The sequence below is a fragment of the Bactrocera dorsalis genome, chromosome 3, assembly GCF_023373825.1.
Source record: "Bactrocera dorsalis isolate Fly_Bdor chromosome 3, ASM2337382v1, whole genome shotgun sequence".
NCBI classification, from domain to species: domain Eukaryota; kingdom Metazoa; phylum Arthropoda; class Insecta; order Diptera; family Tephritidae; genus Bactrocera; species Bactrocera dorsalis.
Genome location: NC_064305.1, coordinates 70390401 through 70412982, shown reverse-complemented (window position 1 = coordinate 70412982; position 22582 = coordinate 70390401). Strand labels below are relative to the sequence as shown.

The following is a 22582-nucleotide window of genomic DNA, read 5'->3' as shown; positions in this document are numbered from 1 at the left end:
TCTGGCGTTTGATGCGTGCTTTCATTGACACTTTGGTCCATTTCATCAGCTCCATTACATTTCAATAATTTTTATCGCTTTCGTTCTTTGGTGTGAAAGGCGTGAGAAAGATTAATTGCTTCGCAGCATAGAATTTGTGTTATTTATTCAAACTTATGTAGTGACAGGATTTTTTTTTAATTTTGTTTCATTATACATATGTATATTAAAACCTAAGAACTCTTAATCAAGATGAGGCGAAAATTTTCGGACTATTTGAAAATCAAAATCCAGTTATAACAAAATAACGAGTTTTTCAACAGGGACGCTACAAAAGTAGAACAGCAAGTATACGGTTATCATATTTTTTCCCGCCCGTTTGACATTTCTCTTCAGTGAGGTTTGCCATTTTATCATGTAAATATGTACGATCACACTACGAGTCGAAATCATTAAAATTTACTAACAAAATTCAGAGTCAGTGGCCTCAACTATAAGAGCGCTACGTCCAAATTATGGTCGTCATAATAATCCAGTCAGATCAACAATTGAGCGTCTAGTGGAAAAATTTGAATCCACAAACATCTATTGAGGAAGACCCAAATCAGTCTCTCACAATAAGATAGCGAGGTCAATCTATCGCCACAGGGAATATCGCTTATTCCTCGTTGTTTAAGGTGTTTCAATCTGGGACATATGGCACGAAAATGTTGCTATCTGACTGAAAGGTCATCTCTTTGCACGTGTTGTGGAACTGGAGAACATATGGATTATTCAGCCTTGAGTACGACTTGCTCAAATGAAGATATTGAATCCGCTCTAAAAAACGGTTTTGGGACAAATAATAAACTAATATAGCTTTTGTAATATTTTTTTCATAAAATTAAATCATTTTAACAACTCATCTAGCGCTGTGATGGATAAACTTTCTGCTCTGGATTTCTTGAATTCATTATTAAGCCAATCCTCTAACAACTTGTTTCAAAATGTATTTATGTATGTATGTACGTAAGTTTGTATGAATGTATATATTTATGTATGTATGTATGAATGAATGTATGTATACGCATTCCAATTGTATACTCATATGACTTAGCTATATGTAGCAGCTCTTTACCGAAGACTTAAGCAACAAACTTGTTCTGTTAAAAAGACTTAAGCGACGAACTTCAGTACTATTTTCTCTCAGAACAGCAAGCAAATAAATATTTTAATAAAAAAATTTAAAAATTTGCCTCAACTAGTTATTTAGGATTTTTTTTCTTATGAATGTAAATATGTTTATTGATAAACGAAATTGAAAATAACAAATAAATAAAAAAAAAATAAAAATAAATAAAAAAAAATATAAATAAATAAAAAAAAAATAAAAATAAAAAAAAAATGAATTAAAAAAATTTAAATAAATAGTTTTTTTTTAAATGAATTAGAAAATTAAAATAAATTTTTATTTAAATAAAAACAAAATTACAAAGGAAATAAAAAAATTTACAATTTCTTTTTTTTTTTAATTAAGAACAAAAATAAATATTAATAATTTTCAATAAAATTTTTTTGGTAATTTTTTCTTTTTTAATAAAAATAAATCTTATAATATTCAATTTGAATTTCTTTAAATTTTGAATTTTTTTACAAATGAATTAAAAAAACAAAATAAATTTAAATTAGAAAAAAAGCAAGGAAAATGTAAAAAAAAATTAAATTAAAAAATTACGATTTTTTTTTAGTTAAGAACAAAAATTAAGTATTAATAATTTTTTATTTGATTTTTTTTAATTTTGAGTTTTTTTTAATGAATTAAAAAATTAAAAAAAAACAAACATTAATTTAAACTACAAAAAAAAATTGCAAGAAAATGTAAAAATATTAGCATAAAAGATTTACAATTTCCATTTTCTAATAAAAAAAAATAATATTAATTATTTTCAAATATATTTTTCTTTCAATTTTGCAAAGAAAATGTAAAAAATTAAAATAAAAAAATTTTAAATTTCTCTCTGTTTTAATTAAAAAAACATAGATTAATAATTTTCTGTTTGAATTTAATTAATTAAATTACAAAAAAATTGCAAAAAAAATTTTTGTTTGTCTCTTAAAAAAAAAATAAATATTAATAATTTTTAATTTTAATTTTTTCCAAATTTTAATTTTTTCCAAACGATTTAGAAATTAAAAAGAATTAAATTTTATTTCCAAAAAATAATTGCAACGAAAATGTAAAAAAATTACAAAAAAAAAATTAATATTCCTTTCTTTTTTAATTAAAAAACATAAATTTTAATAATTTTCAATTTTAATTTTTTTTACAAAATTAATTAAAAAATAAAATAAATTTAAATTACAAAAAAAAACTCAAAATAAATGGAAAAACAAAAAATAAAAAAAAGAGATTTAAAAAATTTTAATATTTAAACAAAAATTAATATTTATAATTTTCAATAAATAAGTTAGAGTAAAAAATTTTAAAAATTAATTTAAAAAAATTCTCTAAAAAAATAAATATTAATACTTTTCAGTTTCCATTTTTTTTTACAAATGAATTATAAAATAAAAGTAAATTTAGATTAAAAAAAGAAAAATGCAAAAAACATTTAATACTTTTTCTTTTTTAATTAAAATAAATTAATATTAATACCTTTTAATTTGAACTATTTTGAATTTTGAGTTTTTTTTACAAATGAATTAGAAAATTAAAATATATTTAAATTTAAATTAAAAAAAAGTGCAAAGAAAATTTAAAAAATAAAAAAATAGTAATAATTGAAAATTAGTAATAATTAATTATAAATTTTTAGAGTTCATAAAAAATAAATATTAATAATTTTTTATTTTTATCTATTAATATTTCTCTAAACAGAAAATTGTTCACCACTCCAATTCGCATTAATAAGTCATACAAACACACATTTATGACAAATCCGCAGCACTTAAGTAAAAATCCACGCCGCTAAAACCAGCGAAAAGCGCCATTAAAATCGGAACATACACCCAAACACAAACACACACACACCGCTCGTTATAAATCTCTCAATGCACGCCATCACACACACACACAAACAATGCATATGAGCGGCGAGTGCATGTTTGCACACACATAAACATATGTTGTTAAGATCGATGGGATTACGTTGAAAGCGATGCAGGATAGACGTCTCTACCGTAACAATGGCAACATAAACAACAACAACAGCAGCAAAATAGTAAAACGAGAAAAGAAAGCACGACAGACAGCACTGTAACGACAAATGGTGTGTTGCGGATGACAAAAATATTAATGCATTTTCGCACACACATTTGTCGCACAATTAATGCAGTCTTCCAGTGTCGTCTGTCTGTGCGGTTCCAATTCTGCCCGCGTTCTTTATTTTCGTTTCAGTTTTAGTTTTTGTTGTTTTTTGCCTGTTTCCGCAGAATATGCGAACAGTAAAGGGTTTCTGCATATGCTGTAGTGAATGTTGGAGAGTGATGAATGGAGAAGACTGGTCTCATAAGATCTATTTTTATAACTAGGTACCGGTTAACTTGGTTAATGTACTTGAAAAAGAAGGGTTTTAGGAACTAGTTCCAAAAAAATATGGTGTCTGCAATTTAATCGCAATATATGAACTTAAAGAAGAAAGTGTAGAGCCACCAGAGGTGATCTCGTGGCTGATGCCCAGATCATACTAAAATTAAGGAGGGAGCTCTTCTCCAGCCTGCTAAATGGCAGTGAAAGCATACCACCAGGAGATTGTAAACCGAATTTTCCAATCGATGACAATGGAGCGAACGTGCCATTGCCCGACCATGAAGAAGTTAGCAATTAGCCGTCTGAAGAACAACAAAGCGGCGGTGGCTGATGGATTGCCGGCCGAGCTATTTATTTACGGTGGCGCAGAACTGATAAGGAGCATGCATCAGCTTCTTTTTAGAATAGAAACCGTGCCCGACGATCGGATGAACGGACTGTCGGGTCTACATAACCGGAACCGAACCGGATTGTCAAGGACTGTCAACGGCTGAATTCTGCAACAACTGTGTTTGGTATCTCCGCAAAACTAATACGGCTGTATAAACTGACTTTGAGCAACACAAAAAGCTCCGTCAGGATCGGGAAGGGTCTCTCCGAGCCGTTCGATACCAGACGACGACATTGACATAGTTCAGCGAAGTAAGAGACAGCGGCTACGATGGCTAGGTCATGTCTTCCGAATGGACGAAAATACACCAGCTCTGAAGGTTTTTCACGCAGTACCCGCCGGGGAAGCAGATGAAGAGGAAGACCTTCACTCCGTTGGAAAGACGAGTGGATAAGGACCGGGGTACACTCGGAATCTTCAATTGGCGCCGAAAAGCGTAAAGGGAGGACCGTGTAAGCAGTGTCTACGCCAATAAAGAAGCGGAATCCAATATCGGAACCCGCGCCAACGATCACTGGGTTCTATTGGCATGACACATTAGTGAGCACTTCGACTCCCCCCATAAAATCATGCACACAAACCTATACATATATATATCAACGTTATGTATGTATGTATGTATATGCGTTCAAAAAGTCTACAGCGTCTCACACACCTTTCTGCCACTTGCCTTCTTGCCACATATGTGCGAGCTTTTATTGTTGTTGCGGTGGAACAGCACTCAAAATCAGCGCCGAAACCCACCACCTCGTCTTTGGGCTCCATATCAGGTAAACTATATATAAAATATATACATACATACATACAATGCATGTATAAATATGTTTGTAGGTATGCATGTGTGTGTATGGAGCTATGTGACGTATGAATGTGGCAAGTTTACTTGTTGGTATGTATGTATGCGCATATTTGCTTGACTTTGGCGCACTATTTGTTATTGTTTTTGTACTTTTGTTGCTGTGATTGTTCACATTGCTCTGCAGTTGTTCTTGTTATTGAAGTTCAAAGTTTGTTTGTTTGTTTTTTTTTTTTGTTGTTTTTTATCACTTTTAATTCTTCGCGCATACTTTTTGCCGCGTTTGTTGTTGTTGGAATTATTGTTATGCTTAGTCGATTTTACTGCCACCGCCGCTGTGTGGTGGCATTTTGTTATTATTGTTGTTGCTGATGTCTAAAGTGACTGGCGTTGTCGCACGCTGTATGCAACGCTCTTCCTGTTGCTCCTGTCCTCAACGCTGCCGACCGCGAAGCTGCTGTTGCGGCGGTTGTCACTGTGTGTCGTCGTCGTTGTGTTGTCGTCTGCTGCGGTTCAACATGCGCCAAGCATCTGAACGATGCACTTCAATGTCATATCGGATCACATCTCGTCGTATCGCATCGTTTGCCATAGCGTCCGCTTAGTGTCTTTCGGCGACAGGAGCGCTCGCGCCGGAGGACAAGCGTAGTGTACAGCGCTTTTGAATTGTATTATATACATATGTACATGTGTAATATATGGATATACGCGGACGGTCCGATAACTCCTTTGCTGCAGTTTCGGATTAAGCCACTATCGAAATTTCTCCCGAAACGGATTGGTAGTTTCATTTTGGCCGCTAATGAGATTGAGCATGTCCGTGGACCTTCGATTAATCAAAAAAAAGTTCCAAATCGGTCGATGATTCGATTCTAGTTTTTGGTTGGAAATCGCGTCGTGAAAACAAACCGCTCGGCTGCGTTATATGGTGACTCCGCGCCTTAGATGGCAACTGATAAAGTTGTTCAAACTAGTTTCATCGTGGTCTCATAACGGTTCAGTTGACCCGAAACCGAGGTCGTATTGGAAAACCGATCGCCCCGCAATCCAAAGATTCTGCGTCGTTTCGTAACCGTTTGCGCCACATGGGTGCACGGGTACGCAGTGGTGACCAATAAATAGTCGAAACAATGCACTTAAGCCAGGGAATTTGCTTCGTAGAGCACTACGATGGTGCTACAATGGTTATAGGGCTCTACTTTGCTCCTTTCTTCACAACAATGCCAATGGCTCGGAGACCACCGCCGTCGAAAAATGGTCGTTTCCACGACAGTCGAGTTTACGTAAACGGAACGGATCCGGATCTTTATCCGTTCAAGGGCTGTAAACTCACTACAACAACAACAATAATAATGGTCGAATTATACAAAACTAAAGTCCAATCCACGCTCTTCTCCATTTCCGTCCCTGCGCGACTGTCTTTTGTTTCCATACTTAAAAAAACCATTGGCTCGAAATTATAGTTGAATAAGGAAACAACGCCTGCAGTTGTCTGCTTGAAGCGGAGTCCGCCTTCTAGCAGTATCAAGAGAGATACATGTCCAGCGAGCAATGAGCCTCCACGTGCCCAGCGAACCGCACTTAAATAACACCCATTTGCCTATGGTCCGACCGCGTCGAAACCGCACATTTCAGTCGGATCTACGTAACCAGAATGTTGTCGGATTTTTAACCAAATTACGTCAGGAATATTTTCTGCGACTGCGACTACAACAACAAACAGTACTTTTCCTAGGCCTGTCATTTGATGTTTTCGACGGCAACCAACCTCCAGAAAACTCTTTTTCAGACGGTTGCAGAAAGTTAGTTACAGGTAGGTCAAGTTCTTCGAACGAAAAGTCGACCTTTTGCCAAACATATGTATTTGCTTTATTTTTGCAGGCTAAACACACAACAGACCGCCCTCGTATATGTAGTATGGAGTCCCCATTCCCGTAGAAGATAAGATAGATTTGTCGCAAACGATGCAAGTGTGCGCGGGCGGAGGTGTTGCACATTTGTCTGTCTGCTTGCCTGTCCGTCCCATTTGTCTACCAATCGATCAGCCGACACTGCCGTGACATAACAATGGTGTTATTTGTACGACTTTGTGGCACGGCGGTGCGTCGTAATCTGCGACAGCGACAGCTCTGCTCGCGATTAATTCGCCCATATGTACTGCTTTACGAATGTATGTATGTCTGCCCGTGAGCTTTGTCGCAGCTTACATGTATCTCTTGCGCCTACATTGTGTTGATCTACGTTCCTCTTACCTCTTTATTCTCTTTAATTTGGTTGCAAGTTGTCAGTTTTAGATTGAAGAGGATCAATGAGCAGCGATCTGATCGCCGGTTTGCAAGATTCATTACATAAATATTTGCCGAGAGATGACAAAATTGTTTTCCGTTGTTTTTTTTTTTTGCTTCGTTTTCTTCTTGCCGTTATTGATGCGGTGTACAAAGGGCGTGCGGTTGGTAGGAATTGATCGGAACAAATTGCAACACTCGTCTTGACTTATGTACTAACATTTCCATTATTTCTTGCCGCTTCTGATTGTCATTTATAGTGGCTGATCTGTGTCATATTTAGTGCATTTTACGCCTTTATTTGACTCTTTTGATTGATGGAGATAAGACAGGCATATTTACTCTTTTTGCCAAGTTTGACAGAATTGGTTTTTTGAAGTTTATTTAAAGTAATAATTAAAGAGTTTTAAAAACTAAAAGATTGTATTATGAAATGTTTGCTTTCTCCTTAATATTTTAAAATACCAGCGGCACACTGGACCGCCAGGTCTTTGGAACAGTTCCCATGACGGTGGGATGCTCTGTTCCGTCGGCAGTTGGACGTGCTCTAGCGTCGCATGGTATCTAAGCTCCAATAGGATGGTAGGGATCAGATCAGTTGTCATCGAGGTCAGCCAACGTTAGGGCCAGGAAACGTGCTGGTTTAACGGGGTGGGCCCTTAGGGAAAGGGATGTCAGATGTGTGTCAGGTTAACAGGGCATGCAAAGAGGTGGTTAGTTTCATAGGGGGACTCGTTGCACGCTGGACATATATTTGATATGTCTGGGTTGATTCTGGATAAGTCGGAGTTGCACCTGCTACAGTATCCAGAACGAAGCTGCGCAAGAGTTACTCTTGATTCTCTCGGCAACTCGAGCTCGTCGTGTGTACTGGCTGGTAGTATAATTCGAAGCACGCCATTCACTGAGATGGAGTCGGTGAAGGTGTTAATGGCACCACTGTAAATGACGGACATTGTATGTCTGAAGTTTTTTGCGTCCGAAAGTCTGGTCCGCGTATTGTTTTATATTGTCGACGTAGTTGAGGAAGGACCTCTTGATGGTGCTAGGAGGCGGGACAATTCCCAAAACAGTCGGTTCTACGTTACCAGAATTGACTCGGATTTTATCTGGCCAAGGGCTGTACTTTCGAAGATCTAACCTCGTTTAGATCGTCAAGTTTTTTCGACAGTCGAATCTACGTAGACGAGAAGGATCCGACCTCAGACTTTATAAACAAGTTTATCTAGCCGTAACTGTCTCAATTAAAACACAGCTGTACCTAAGATCGAACTCGCAGTTCTACCGATTCAAAAACTCGCAGCTTTATTTAAGAATACCACAATTTTGAGCCCACGTAACCGGATTGGACCCGAATTTTTAACCTAAAAATTATTCTAGCTAATCTTGACTGACTACTTTGCTGAGACAAAGTAATCTTTAGAAAGCTAGATTGAGGTTTCCAACGCGTCCTAACATCTGCTGTGCCTTCCCCTCAGTCTCATATAGTAAATTCCAGTATATATACAGTAAGCTGGTAAATTCCAGTATACTGCACGTTGGTACTAAGGCGATGTAATGCCTATTCGGATACATGGATCAAAAGGCCTTGATCCTGCGTCTGCAGACTGCGTTGCAGCTTAGCATCAGGTGTTCGAGAGTTCCCGGCTCCATGTCACAGAACCGAGAGTTTGTACAAGAGGTTTGACCCTAACCAAATATGTGTTTCTTGAACTTGCAGTACTCAGTGTAAAATGCGACAAGTGACCGTAATTTAAAACTCGGGAGGTTGATTACATTTTTAAACTTAATCTGGTTGTAATCACCCATTAGCAACTTTGCCTGGGTCACGCCTTGGAGTTGTTGCCAATACTTCTTTCTGCCCACTGTTCTCATTAGTTATGGTCCCGTTCTAGTAACATTTGCAGAGCGGGCAAGCTCGTCAGCCAGTTCATTTCCGGCTATACTCTTATGCCCAGGATCCAGATAAGGTGAACTTAGTGACAACCTAATAGGCTATTCAGACATTCCTGCACCAGTAGCGTTTAAAACTCTTAACTGAGACCGCTGTAAGTGTCAACTGGCTATCTCTGAGTATGGCGAGGCTGTCATTGCAATAGTTGTGTTGGAGGTTTAACCAACTACAAAAATTGTTCAGATCTATTACAAAAAAGCTACAGACAATGACAGGATCTTCCGAATATCATATATCATCCGATCAAATTTAACCCGGATTGATCCATTTAAACTGCGCGCTCCGTACATTTTTTCCTACATTGGTACAACCTTTCTCTTACGACCCGAAACGTTTGTCTGACGGGTTTTACCATGAAAACAATTAAACAACAAGTTGACTTAAAATTTCGTATTTTCAGTGGATCGTAAAAATAATGTAGATATGATTTGGGTAGTTTACTTTATCACGAACCCAAATATTTAAGTGAAGATACAACATGCCAATGCTATATTATCACTAAAAGACCTACATACATACATATATCTTTCGCAAAAACGACGTCGAATAGAAGTAGCCAAAAAGATGCTTGAAAATGTAGCTGATGAATATGCTCTCATCAATCGCACTGGTGAAGAGATGTTGGTTTATTAAACAAGAGGTCGAAACTGTTTAACAATCTAGCGAATGGCGCCCTAAAAAATGGGTCGAAACCGTAAAAAACGAAAATCGTTTTTGGCACTGAATGTCATTCCAAACGAGGCTTATAACAAGTCTAAGAAAATTTTAATTAAGTTGGCATGCTTGTATAGACTTGGGAGCCTACTTTTGAGGCGATAGTAAAGATTTGTGTTAAAATACGTAAAAACGTGTTTTTTTTTTGTCATTCTTAAACAAATGTTATATAATAGAATTTTAGTCCCTGTTTCTTTTAATTAAAAAATAAGTAAAACATAACTTTTTTTAATTTATCCGAATATTTTGAATAATTTATAGTCATTTAAACTGCAAGTGTCCTAAAGATTACTAAACACAGCTGCTCTCAACAGACGTTATGCAATTGAGAGATTTCTGTAACCTCACAATCAGCTGTCAAATTCCACCATAATAACAAAGATTTGGTTTCGATTATTTTAAACAAGTAATTTAGTTTAAATATAAATCAAAATGAAGAAATCACCTGTCGTAAAGCGTGGCATAATGGGTTTCTTTCAAACACCAACTGGACGAAATGTGGTACTATATGCCACAGGTGCCACCACCTTGGGACTGTTCGTAGTCAATTTTATGCCGCATACAATATGTTTGAAATACTACAAGGATTTCGTGCAATGCTATCAGTAAGACACAATAAATATACTTTCTGTATGTATTCTGACTTTTTTCTATCACTAATAAAGGAATGGTATACCACGTCCGGTGACCGAAAAGGTGAAGGAACGTTTGGAAAAGGCATTGGACGTACTTCAGGTGGAAGCATATGAACGCAAAATTATCAAACCATTCACCGTTTTTGGTTTTGATCTGTTCCAAGCCGGTAATACTTATAAAATACACATGCATAAACAAAATTATAAGTTCAATGTACGATAATTTGTAGGTTCAACAAAGTATCGTTTTGGCGGTGCGCTAGGAATTCCGGTGAATTATGCATATTCAGACCCAAAAGATATAAATCGGCAAGATATACGCTTTCGCGATCAAACTATAGATTGGAACACAGACGCCGGAAAACTCTTGCAAGATGCCATAGTTTTGACAGAAGATGAGCAACTATTTGGATTGTGTAAATCTGTGCTACAACTACAAACACATCGAGTTCTATTGAATTCATTATTTCCAAGCATTTCATTTCTAACCATGTATACGATTGGTCATTACTTGAATTTACGAATGAACTTGCTTGCAGGACCTTTCAGCGTGAGTTACTCTAATATAAGAACATTGTGAACTTGTAAAAAAAATTCATATCTGTTTCAGTTGCGACTGGTGATGTATACGATATTGGGATTGTTTGGTGTTGGTAGTTGGTCTTTTATGAAAGACTTCAATCAAGTTCGTTATGATACTGAAATTGACAAGAAATTGTGCAACTTGGGACCGCAATACGTAGAAGCAGGTGCGAGTTACTACGGAAAGCTTTTGAAGAAAAATATGGCACTGCGAGAATTAATTGGTGACGACACATACTCAGCTAGGGGCAATGTGAATTACTTCCTCCGTCAAAAATCCCTACCATTGACTGTGCACAAATCTTATTTCGAAGAGAAACTGCAGGAGTTGCGACAAAAAACACAAACACCAACAGAAATGCAAAACTAAACTCATTTCGATCTATATTAGCGGTTATTTAATTTTAAAAATAATATGAGTAAAATAAGAAGTCAATTTGTTTACACTTTTAATGATTAAAGTACTAAACTGAATTTTATGGAATGTTATTTAAGCAATACCCAGTGGAATAATGAAACTCATTCTATCCGCCATCTCCCCCCATTCAGCACGCTTTGTTTGGAATATAATTATCCAGGTTATAAGTATAACTGACCAAATCAGTGCACCTATCAGCGACGAAATCACAACTAAAATATAATGGTTTATATTAATTTGTACATATTGAATACATTTTAAAAGTGTTGGCTTACATTTCTTTATTCTTTTTTGTTCTGGGAAAGCAGGTGCGCGAAATGCATCATTAAAAAACCAAAAGACGTTTATCGTCCATAAAAAGGGTAAAAAAGCCAAGCCAGCTGAAGAGTTGAAACAAATTATTTGCTGTTTTTAATATTAAATAACTGTGGTATTCACGTACCTATGAAATAAGTTCGACAGAGCTGAAGTTTTTTCTCGTTGGTTACTTTAGAAATATCCATTTTGTTTGAACACAAAAATATAATTATACTTGATTTGCTATGACGAATAAACAGCTGATAATAAACACAATTCTGTGGGATGCACTGACATGAAAGTGCAAGAACAATGTTACCCAATGCGCCCAAATTTTAAGGCAATATTATTCTGGAAACAATATATGAACTTGCATACGTTATTGTCTACTATATCACAATGATATTTTCAAAAGTTAGGTATTATTTTTGAAACAATAAATAAAAAGTTATTTTTACATAGCCGAACTCAGAATAATTAGAAAAAAAAACTGTTCTACGAAAATTAAAAATAAAAAACAACAACAAAGATACGGCAACAGTGGTCAATCATTTGGCAAATTTGGTGTTTGATTGGCCCGCAACGGCGTTGTTGAAATATTTAAACGCGCAAATTGTAGCGAACATTTCAAAAGGTGATCGGGACGACTTAAAAGCACGTAAAAATGTCTGAAATTGATAATTTAGAGTCCTTGAGCAACGCAGATTTGCGCAAACAGTGCATTAAACATGGTTTACCAAACGTTCCGATTACAGATTCAAGTAGAAATATACTTATAAAGAAATTACGCGCTTCGCTGTCGGGCTCGCCGGCTTCACAAACAAAGAAAACCCCACGCCGCGAAACTATTCACGTTGCAAAAACAACCGAGGCGGCAATCGAGACTAAAGAAGTGAAAGCTGAACCAGAACGGCGTACTCCAAGTAGAGGAGCGAATAGACGTACATTTGCCGGAACACCAACATTTGAGTCGCAGAAACCAAGTGAAAATCAAACATCAGAAAATCTTACGCCAGCACCTATTGGGGCACGTCGTCGCTCAACTCGCGATCATGAAATCCCACCTTCACAAAAGGAGCAAAAATCAACTAAAACCTATAATCCTGTAGTAATACTGGAAAGCGATGAAGAGGATCAAGATTTATTATTGGCTGCTGAGCAAGTAGAACAAAGGTCAAAATCATCGCTGGCTCGAGAAGAAGCTAATGTTCGTTCGCGTTCATCACGTTCGGTCTCTTTATCGAAAACGGGTGTAGTTACCACATCATTCAATCAACCAACAGTTCACCCAATTGCTGAAGTACCACAGGTATAGTATATTATGCGTTTAATATGAATTAAAAGTGAATAATTATATTTATTTTATATAGATTCCAATACGGCGGGAAACAACTGAAAGCATATCACACGAAATATATAAGCCACAAATAAGTGCAAACAGTGGACGCTTCAGCTTGCATTCCAACTTAATGCAACCGAATATTGGAATTGGCCTAAACAAAGATAGAGATGTACCAAATACATTGCACTCACGTTACAGTACAAACACGCTAAGTAGTGGATTATACTCATCGAAGGCTACACCTCTGTACACTGAACAAAGTGATGATAATGAGGAAGCAGAGGGTTATGAAACTCCATTTTTGAGCAGTTTTGCTCGTAACTTGGAACGTATTAAAACAGATGGGGTGGTTTTAAATAAACCCAGCTCTATTGGAGGCAGTGATATAGGCAGAGAATACGTATCACCACGGCCTGTGCAGCCTTCAAGACGATATGAAATTTCAGGACGTCGTCCGACTAAGGTCTCTGTAACCGACTCATTCCGTCAGTTACTGATCGCGTTAGATCGAAAATATAACTTGAGACTTTATTTAGTGCTTGTAACAGTATTTTTGATAATGGCTTTTATATTTGTTATGGTGTATCAGTAAAAATTATGTCAACTTTTGTTCAAAAATATTTATGTAAAAGCATTTTAAGTTAATTTTCTGTTCTAATTTATGTTGCAACGCGAAAAATTGTATTTTTAAAAGTCTCATAGCAAATCTTTGTATGTAATGTGGTTTTAAATGTGTAAACTTTTGACCTTCGGACTAATAGAAATAAAAATATATTCATGTGAAAGTAAAAAATGTATATAGAACTTTTATGTTGTTTTGTATCATAATAATATTGAAGCTTGGGTTTCCTATAATGGACAGACTAGGTTCTAATGGTTCGAAGGGGCTTATACTAAGGCATCGAGTACCGAAATTACTGAAAACATTTTGCATCCATAATCAAAGCAATTGCAATTTATTTTTTGTAGTTGTATAAAACTGAATAAACTTCGTTCTAGTTGTTTTTATATTGAAATATTCTACTATAATACAAAATATTTTCCACTTTACAAAAGCACAAATTAACTGTTATACCTGTTGGCATAACCAAGAAAAAATTAACGAAATCCCGTTATGCTAACGCCGTTACACAGCACTTGATGCCCTAATATCTAAGTATTTATTGTAGCTGAAAAGGCAGGGTTCAAAATATTTGTGGTAAATAAGTAGAATTTGAATATTTTTTTTTTGGTTTGGAACAAATCTTTAATAATACTTTTTCGTTAAAAGAAATGCTTAAACGGAGTTGGTGCGCCGTCATTGGGTTTAGGTCCGTATCATATTTTAAATATTCTGTAAGATTTGCATTACTTATATTTCAAATTGGCAACATAGTAACGCCTTTTATTATTGATATGTAGTGAGTAAGAAATAAAGAAATATAATTGTTACTAACCTCCCTAGCCAGGCCTCATCCAGCTATGGGATTTGCATGTATTGTAACACTGTTGATTTTTTTCTCAATATGTGGACGATAAGTTTTGGGATTTACTGGAAGTTTTTCTAACTCGTCTAATGCGTCGAAACCATCAATTACTCTATTTAAAATTAAACCGTTAATTATAAAAGCATAGACATTTTCTAATTTCTTTGCCAACCTTCCAAAAAGTGTATACTTGAGGTCTAAATTGGGTTGAGCTGCATAAGTTATAAAAAATTGGCTGGCATTCGCATTGGGGCCATTATTTGCCATGGAAACCATACCGCGATCAGAGTGCTGAAAATATGACCTTAACGGATTATTGTTTTTGAAAAGAAAAAAATAAACAAATTTAAATTACCTTCAATGTGTCTTTGAATTCATCTTCAAATTTGGTACCCCAAATAGATTTGCCATTTTTACCGGTATTTGTAGGATCACCTGTTTGTACTATAAAACCTTTTATATTGCGAATGAAAGCGCAGCCATTGTAATATTCGCTGGCACATAGCGCCAAAAAATTCTGACAAGCTTTTGGACAATCCTCACAGAAAAGCTCAATTTTGATGTCGCCCACATCCGTATGTAATGTTACCGACTGTGACAAATTAAAGAAATTTATAAATACACGTTTATATGACAACAAAATATTCTGCATACCATATTTAATAGTATATGCGAAATCTATCCGCGACTGTCAACAAACAACAGCCAACCGGCAATCGTAAAAATGAGCTAAACAGCTGTTCAGTGTTACCGTATAGTTCAAAAAGGATGATTGTTATGGCTCTCAAACCTTTTCCAGTTAGAAGTGCGGAATTGGTCACGCTCGCTGAATTTGAACATTTTGTAAGCCAAGCACTTTAATTACTGGTTATTACAGTGACAGTCAAACGGTTAAGGGATTGAAAACTATAGAAATCACCCTAACATTTGGAGCCATCGGCCGTCAGAGGCTTCAAAAAAGGTAACGTAATTTATTTTTTATTTTCTTTATGGAATTTGCCATTTGCATGGCTATAGGCTATTCAAACAATTTATTTTTAAAATAATAAATAAAAAATTAAAAGTTTACTTACAGTTTAACTATAAGAAATAAAAAATCGTTTTTTTGTTTTTTTTTATCCGTTTTATTACACAAGTTCATTTACTTTTTAAATAATTTCTATAAATAAGTGTTAATGATTTCCTGTTATATAATTAAATATGTGAAATGTTAAAAAATTAAATATACTTTAATGGTTCTGCATTTTTAGTATAAATGATATAATTTACGGAATAATTTTACCCATGTGAAAATTGTGTTAGTTAATGAAAATAAATAAATACACTTCTTGTGTGGAAAAAACTCTGTAACAAAAACGGATTTTTTTTTTTATAATCGATAATATAAGATAAGATAATTAAATGTGAATATAATTTTAGTAATAAATTGTTGAAAAAATGATAAGAATTCATTTTCAAAATAGAAAAATGCAAGTTGAAAATAAAAATAATTCAAGTTCAAAATAAAAATAATTCATGTTCAAAGTAAAAATAATTCATATTTAAAATAAAAATAATAATTAAATTTTAAAATAAAAATAATTCAATTTCAAATTAAAATGTACTTCATATAATGCGTTGTTTTAGTAATATTAATGCATACGTAAAATGTTTAAATCATATGTGTAGGAATTCAATATATAATTCACCTATAATTATAATTTTTTTGCATTTTTTTTTAATTTTTTATATTTTTTTTTACATTTTTATCTTTTTTTAGTGTTTTTGAATAAAATACGATATTTTTGCCTTTACTCTTAACTTTCTTACTCAAAGTTGACATATTGTGTTGTGAGCGCTAATGGATGTTTTCTCAGTCATTTATTTTGTTGTCCCTTTTTAAATGTGTTTCGAAGCATGTAAGTTTGGTGTTTTTCTTAGAATTTTAAAATTACTTCTTTTGTTTTACGAATGAGTTAGCGTCACACACATTTATTATAATGATGTTATTTGTTATGTCAACTTAGTCTTCAATGTGGTAGATGAAGTAATAATTCTCAGAAGCCTTAGCAGTGGATGGTGGTGCCAATGGTGATTTTCTGGACAATGGTTGGAAACCCATTATCAAGAAAGTCTCGAAGAGAGATGCGCGATCTGGTCGATTCTTGCGTACACATAAAACAACTGCGTCGACATCCAATTTGTCTTCAGCGAACTCCAACAAAGAGATGAATGTGTCCTTCGAAGCCTCGGGGGGAAGCTCGTCGGGCATTGCAACGTACAAAATGTTATTATCCGGATTTAAGACCTACAAGAAAGCGAAGCAAATTTATATAGATTTACATGTTAAGACTGTTAAGTAAATATCACAATTCGGATGTAATTTTTCAGGGCTAAAGAAACTTACCGATTCCCATTCCGAGAACTGGTTCTCCGTGACATGCAATTTGATGGTTATACGCGTTGGATTATCATGTTGCAAGATATGTTGGACCATCTCTTGGCAATCTTCGTTCGAAAATAGTGATTGTGCATCACTGCTGCTATGTTGTGAATCGCTGCCATCCGAATCAGAGCACTCCGACGAAGTGCGGCTGTGTTCGAATACACTGCCACCAGCTGAATCCACAGAAATCTTCCGAGAGTGTTCTGCTAAATAAAAAAAATCATATAATTAAAATATTAATTCATATACATATGCTTATGTAAATGTGAATCATGTTTTTTGATTAACGTACCAGTTAAGAGTGACGCCCTATCGTGATCAGTTCTGTGGTGGGTAGGGACATCAAAACCACCACAGAGGCCCTACGCCGAGAGAGATACAGAAGGACTCATTCGAGACGCTAGTAGCGCAAGATGATGAGGAGACGGTGCGTGCCTTGGATACGCTAGGGTATCCAAGAGCGTTTTCATTAACTTCTCTTCTACTACTGATACTACTACTAAACGTTGGGTCGCTGTAATAAATATGTATAATTTTAATAATAGTCGTTTTTTTATTAAATGATGGTATACAAATGCGCATTACCAACAAGAAATCAAATTGTAGCGGGCAACGAGTCGTTATAAGCATTATTTCCATTTAAATTAAATACATTAGTAAAAAAATATTTTCGTATAAATATATGAAAATGAGTATTTTATTTTAAGAAATTTCGTCATCTTAAGTAAGTTGGTCCGCAAAGATTTCTACAATTTTATGATACTGAGATTTATCTACATATATCACTTTATCAGTTATACACTTTGTTTGCACTATTTTGTACTTGGTCAATATTTAAATTAGTTATATCTTTATTTACACAACCTCGATACCGTGGTGGTGATGCACTAAAAACGAGTCAGAATGGGTAAACATAAATAAAGCTAAGATAAGATTATGATAATGAGAATAGTTACGAGAATCTTGTTTAAGATTTAAAATATTGTAAACAAGAAAATTATTTTCTAGAAACTACTAAGAAAAAAGATAAGTTAAGTCAATTCAAATTAAACTTTTAGACTAAATACATACAAAGATTAGTACTTGAATTTAAAGTAAGGAGTTATTTATTACATAAATAGACAAACACAAATAAAATAAAATTTCGTAAAAAAAAAAGTATTACTATACAAAAAAATATAACATGGTATTTAAAAGTGGCTTAATTGTATAATACTTTACACAGTACTGTTAAGTACATTTCTTGTACTGCTTTGCAAAGAATACTCTCGCGACATTTTTAAAGTCACTGCTTTTTGAAATACACAAGAGCCTCACAAACTGTATCTGTCAAGCATAACGGCAAGCAAATTCAGCAGAAAAATGGCGAACTCGTGTGAGTTGCTTTTCGGCTGTCAAACGAGTGTAAACGTTTTCATTGTCGTTCCATAAAAAACGCCGTTTTATTGCACGTTTATTACTAAATAATAATTTATTTGAAGTGAAAATTTACACAAATTAGAGAAATATGTCGATTGGTGTACCAATAAAAGTTTTACACGAGGCTGAAGGTCACATTATCACGTGTGAGACAATAACCGGCGAAGTATACCGGGGCAAACTCATCGAGGCTGAAGACAACATGAATTGCCAAATGACACAAATCACAGTCACATATCGTGATGGACGAACGGCAAACTTGGAAAATGTCTACATACGCGGCTCAAAAATTCGTTTCCTCATACTGCCGGACATGTTGAAGAATGCTCCAATGTTTAAAAAGCAAACTGGTAAAGGCCTGGGTGGTACGGCCGGTCGAGGGAAAGCGGCGATATTACGCGCGCAAGGTAATGTTGCAATCAACCATAGTCAAAATGTTATACTAAAAAGTACATATTTTATTATAGCACGAGGAAGAGGTCGTGGCGGCCCCGGTGGTGGTGGTAGAGGTGGTCCACCAACAGGCGCTCCTGGCGGTGGTCGTGGTGCATGGCAAGGTGGTCCAACGGGTGGACGAGGTCGTGGTGGTCTTTAAGCAAATAGTATTTTAAGTCTCTTATAAAGTAAGTTTGGATTACAATGAAGTCAATGATAAAACTGAATATGTTCGCATACACGAATGGATACAATAAAACACATTCAAAAGCAGATGAAATCGATCTAGTTATTCAAATTTGGAAAAATGAGAAATACTGCAATGGTCGGCATGTACCATAGATAATCATGTGAAATAGCACATATGTTAAATACGTATCCGCATATAAGAGCAAATAGATTTTGGACACACAGTAAACTTTGAAATGTTATAGTGTAGTTACATACGCTAGCGAACGTTGAACTCGTAAATTCTGACAGTGGTTACTGGTATTTAAATTAAAAACACTAATTTCTCGGACATTCACATATTAGGACATTAATTGTTTTAGTAAGTTTCGTTGATTGTCGAATACTATACAAAAAGAGCAATTCCATGACAGTATATTATAATGCTTGACTGTCGATGGATAGCTCTCTTCATTTTGCCATTCGTTTTGTGGATTAGATCGAATTAGATCCATCACCAAAAAACAAGCAAACATACATATAAGCTGATTATGTATAAATCGACAAACGAATGTATTTAGGACAAGGACATTGACACATAATTTCCGCAAATTTATTTTTATTGCAACATAAACACAAAAACAAAAGAGAAATACATTTTGTATGAAATTAAAAAATTAATAAAAATAAAAAACTGATCCGAGCAATCAGTAATATTATATATTCACATCATATACGTATGTACATATATTAGAAAGAATAATGTCGAGACTCTTGAAGAAACCGGTTGCTTATAGTGAAATTTGTTATAAGGATAGCATTTATCAATTTTTGTTTTGTTAAAAACATATATAGAAAATAATTTTTTTTATATGTTCTTACATGCTATATACATACATATGTACAAGCGAAAAATCCAACACGTGGACGTAAACAAATTTCAATGCATACTTGTGCATAATTGATTTAAATAGCACGGAATGGGAATAAAATTTGTAAACAATATTATATTTAGGATGATCTGAGAATTTAAATAAAATTAATGAAATACGCGATGGTGCGACATTTCATCAACACAAATTACACGCAAGGCATAACAGTTTATTGCGCATTTGGCAAACAAATTTAAAACCACACTAAAGTTAAATACATACATATACTACATTTATACAGACATACTCGAATATGCATGTACTATACATACATACATATGTATATTTTAGATAGCATTTTATATTTTTGTATAAATTTTTATGAGAACATCGTTATAGGCCATATCAATGCTGCGGTAAACCTTGGAATGATAGTTTTCAAGCATATAGTTTTTAGATGTCTGATAACCACTTCCGACTAAGTGATGCCTAAATTTTAGGGGCAATTATTTAACTGTATTCATTGCTATTAAATAAGCAAATATGTATACATATTAATTTTGCCATATTCATAAGCTAAGTTTTATTGCAGGCTTTCTTTTTTACACTTTATTCCTACAAACTTACTAAAAGCACTTAATTAAATTTTTCAATAAAGGCTTTATAAATGCATGTGCTTATGTGTATCAATAACTACTATCTATCTATCTATTTAACGCTCTATTGTTCTGATCATTGAGGCAAGAGGTGGTGGTCTGCTCAAGTGTTCTCAATTGTCGTCGTTGTCACAGCCAATTACTTTTTGCAAATTTTGCAATTTCGCATCAGCTCAATTACAGCATTGTCACGTACGATAAATATTACACGAAGTAGTTTCACACATGGAGGTGTGATGAAAATTTCTACATTTCAAAATGGATACTTTTATAGATAAATATCTAATTCACTGTCAAACAGTGGCCGTTGCTTTGCAACTGTAGTTCACGCTTTGTCAACACAATTTCCATAATAAATTGTCTAAATGTGCATTGGGTGTGCGTATGCAAATCAAATTAATTAAATTTTGCCCATGAAAAACCGTTCAATAATTATTAGCAAAATTGCATGCGAAAATAATTCATGCAAATAGTTATAATATTTATGAGTTTGTAAGAAATTGAAGAAAAAATTGCGAAAAGCATGCACAAAACTACTAAACACCAAAAAATTGACGTACCAAGACGCCGTATCTTCATCAATGACTGCCAAAGCGGCTGAATTCTTTGAATTTTGCAAACACGCACTCATTTCACTTTTATATTGTAATACTAGCGGCAAAATACACACGCTTTTGGAATAAAAAGCCTCTATATGCTTATTTTTTTGTATAAATTCGATTTGTGGTAATTAAATTTTAATAAAAAGTTGAAAGCACGCAAAAGGGTTATGCTTTCTTTCCTTTCTTTGTTCCTTGTGTGTTTTTTTTATTATTTATCACAGTTGCGTTACAGGCGAACCAAAAATATTGGTTTTTAACCAAAAGCTTTCACATTTAAATAGTTATGTTTTTTGTACGCTATTTATATTTCAAATTTTAATACTTAACAACCAGCGCAAATAAATATTAAATTTATTTATATTTAAAATTATGATTTTATATAATAACTGTGTTGTGATTTTCGCTGTTCAACGTCTGACTTTAGACTAACAAAGCGCCAAGAATGCTAACGATTTTTATATTTAAATAAAACACAACCTCTCCCCCACGACATGGTGTATGATAGAAAAGGCGACCGGTAGGCAATCGTACAAGCCGGTGAGAGCCTGAAAGCTTTAACACGTAAAAATCATCATCATTGGCACTCATAGTAGCGCTGTAGAGCGGACCGAGAATAATAAAAAAGATAAATAGTCGACAAATAAACCAAAAAAAAATATAAAGAAAATTATCTCCCCCAATGGCTGCACCAGGCTGCCACTCATGTGAGCAATGCAGGAGGCTGTATGTAAATACACGGATAATGTACTTAAATGTGAGAGCGTGACGCGTTATTCGTCTTGCGTTCGCTCAAACACAATAACTAGCATATGAAAATACACAACAACTTGTTGTTGCATTATAAAATAATGCAATAGATTGAATAAGGTTGTGCAATAGTACTGCAGCGTCAACAAATTAACACTCTGCGACAAAAACAGAAGGAAAATAGAAAATTTGTTTGATAACTTTTATGACCAAATTCATTTTATCATATGTTTTATTATATTTAGAGCTAAAGTAATTCAATATTGACTTCTAGATTTGGGAACATTTGCAAACGAAATTTGAAATATTTTAGAACCCACCGAATGAAAAATGTTGTTGCATAGTAAACTGGAGGCACAGGATTAGCCCATTTAACTTAACCACGTTCATGTTCATTATGCTTATATAATTAGCATACATGCTTTATTTAAATGAATACCAACCCATCAATTTTTTCTTCCCCAACAGCTAAAAATTTGTTGTTTAGATAAAAAGAGGAAAAACGTCGAAGAGCCTATAAAATATAGAGCTGTCATACCAAGTGATCGATCAAAATCCAGTCTTTGTATAGAAAACTATTTTATTTGATGAGATATTTTCACGTAATTTGGCGCGGATTATTTTCTAAATAATTATTCGAAAATCAAGATAAAGATATTTTATACCCTTTAATGCTATAAGTAATGCACCAGAGAAGAGTATTCTAGGTTCATTGCAGCTGAAGTTTACGATATTCATTTTATCAAATTTTCTTATCTCATAACATGATTTCATTCGCTGAAAAGTCAGATAAGCCCATTCTGAAAGTAGTTTCGTAATAATTTATAAAAGCATGTGGGTTTAAATGCAGATACTTAATTTTTTCTGCAAACATTTCCATTATTTGTTGAC

At 34.3% G+C, this 22582-nt stretch overlaps 6 protein-coding genes across 10 annotated transcripts in view; 3 read left to right on the top strand and 3 right to left on the bottom strand.

Annotated features, from left to right (window-relative positions):
- Window positions 1-15172, bottom strand: part of LOC105221967 (peptidyl-prolyl cis-trans isomerase-like 3) — a 45717-nt gene extending 30545 nt beyond the window's left edge. The window contains exons 1-5 of one of the 5 annotated variants that reach the window (XM_011199114.4): window positions 15022-15172; window positions 14723-14959; window positions 14540-14658; window positions 14338-14479; window positions 13903-14282 (exon numbers count right to left, since the gene is read on the bottom strand). In XM_011199114.4, the coding sequence (XP_011197416.1) occupies window positions 14353-14479; window positions 14540-14658; window positions 14723-14959; window positions 15022-15024 (486 nt within the window). In that variant the 5' untranslated portion in view covers window positions 15025-15172 and the 3' untranslated portion in view covers window positions 13903-14282; window positions 14338-14352. Of the gene's footprint in view, window positions 1-13902; window positions 14480-14539; window positions 14659-14722; window positions 14960-15021 lie in introns of those variants that run through there. The other 4 variants (XM_011199115.4, XM_011199116.4, XM_049453559.1 and 1 more) reach the window with 4 other exon arrangements.
- On the top strand, window positions 9966-11318 carry LOC105221969 (transmembrane protein 177). The gene is made up of 4 exons (XM_011199118.3): window positions 9966-10232; window positions 10293-10429; window positions 10493-10812; window positions 10873-11318. Exons 1-4 carry the CDS (start codon window positions 10060-10062, stop codon window positions 11212-11214), a joined length of 972 nt encoding a protein of 323 aa, XP_011197420.2. The 5' UTR covers window positions 9966-10059; the 3' UTR covers window positions 11215-11318.
- Window positions 11228-11865, bottom strand: LOC105221970 (gamma-secretase subunit pen-2). Its single transcript, XM_011199119.4, has 3 exons — window positions 11705-11865; window positions 11538-11642; window positions 11228-11474 (listed from the first exon to the last, which is right to left on the bottom strand). The coding sequence occupies exons 1-3, from the start codon at window positions 11763-11765 to the stop codon at window positions 11335-11337; spliced, it is 306 nt and encodes a 101-aa protein (XP_011197421.2). The 5' UTR covers window positions 11766-11865; the 3' UTR covers window positions 11228-11334.
- LOC105221968 (otefin) lies at window positions 11931-13705 on the top strand. Its single transcript, XM_011199117.4, has 2 exons — window positions 11931-12868; window positions 12930-13705. Exons 1-2 carry the CDS (start codon window positions 12224-12226, stop codon window positions 13491-13493), a joined length of 1209 nt encoding a protein of 402 aa, XP_011197419.2. The 5' UTR covers window positions 11931-12223; the 3' UTR covers window positions 13494-13705.
- Window positions 15173-15467: 295 nt separating the features above from the next.
- On the bottom strand, window positions 15468-21265 carry LOC105221966 (ornithine decarboxylase antizyme). The gene is given in 5 exon segments (XM_049453558.1): window positions 15468-16654; window positions 16754-16995; window positions 17085-17139; window positions 17141-17306; window positions 20903-21265. Coding segments are annotated over 5 exon segments (819 nt in total). The 5' UTR covers window positions 20974-21265; the 3' UTR covers window positions 15468-16369.
- Window positions 18182-18926, top strand: LOC105221965 (small nuclear ribonucleoprotein Sm D3). Its single transcript, XM_011199110.4, has 2 exons — window positions 18182-18618; window positions 18679-18926. Exons 1-2 carry the CDS (start codon window positions 18300-18302, stop codon window positions 18804-18806), a joined length of 447 nt encoding a protein of 148 aa, XP_011197412.1. The 5' UTR covers window positions 18182-18299; the 3' UTR covers window positions 18807-18926.
- Window positions 21266-22582: the final 1317 nt, after the last annotated feature.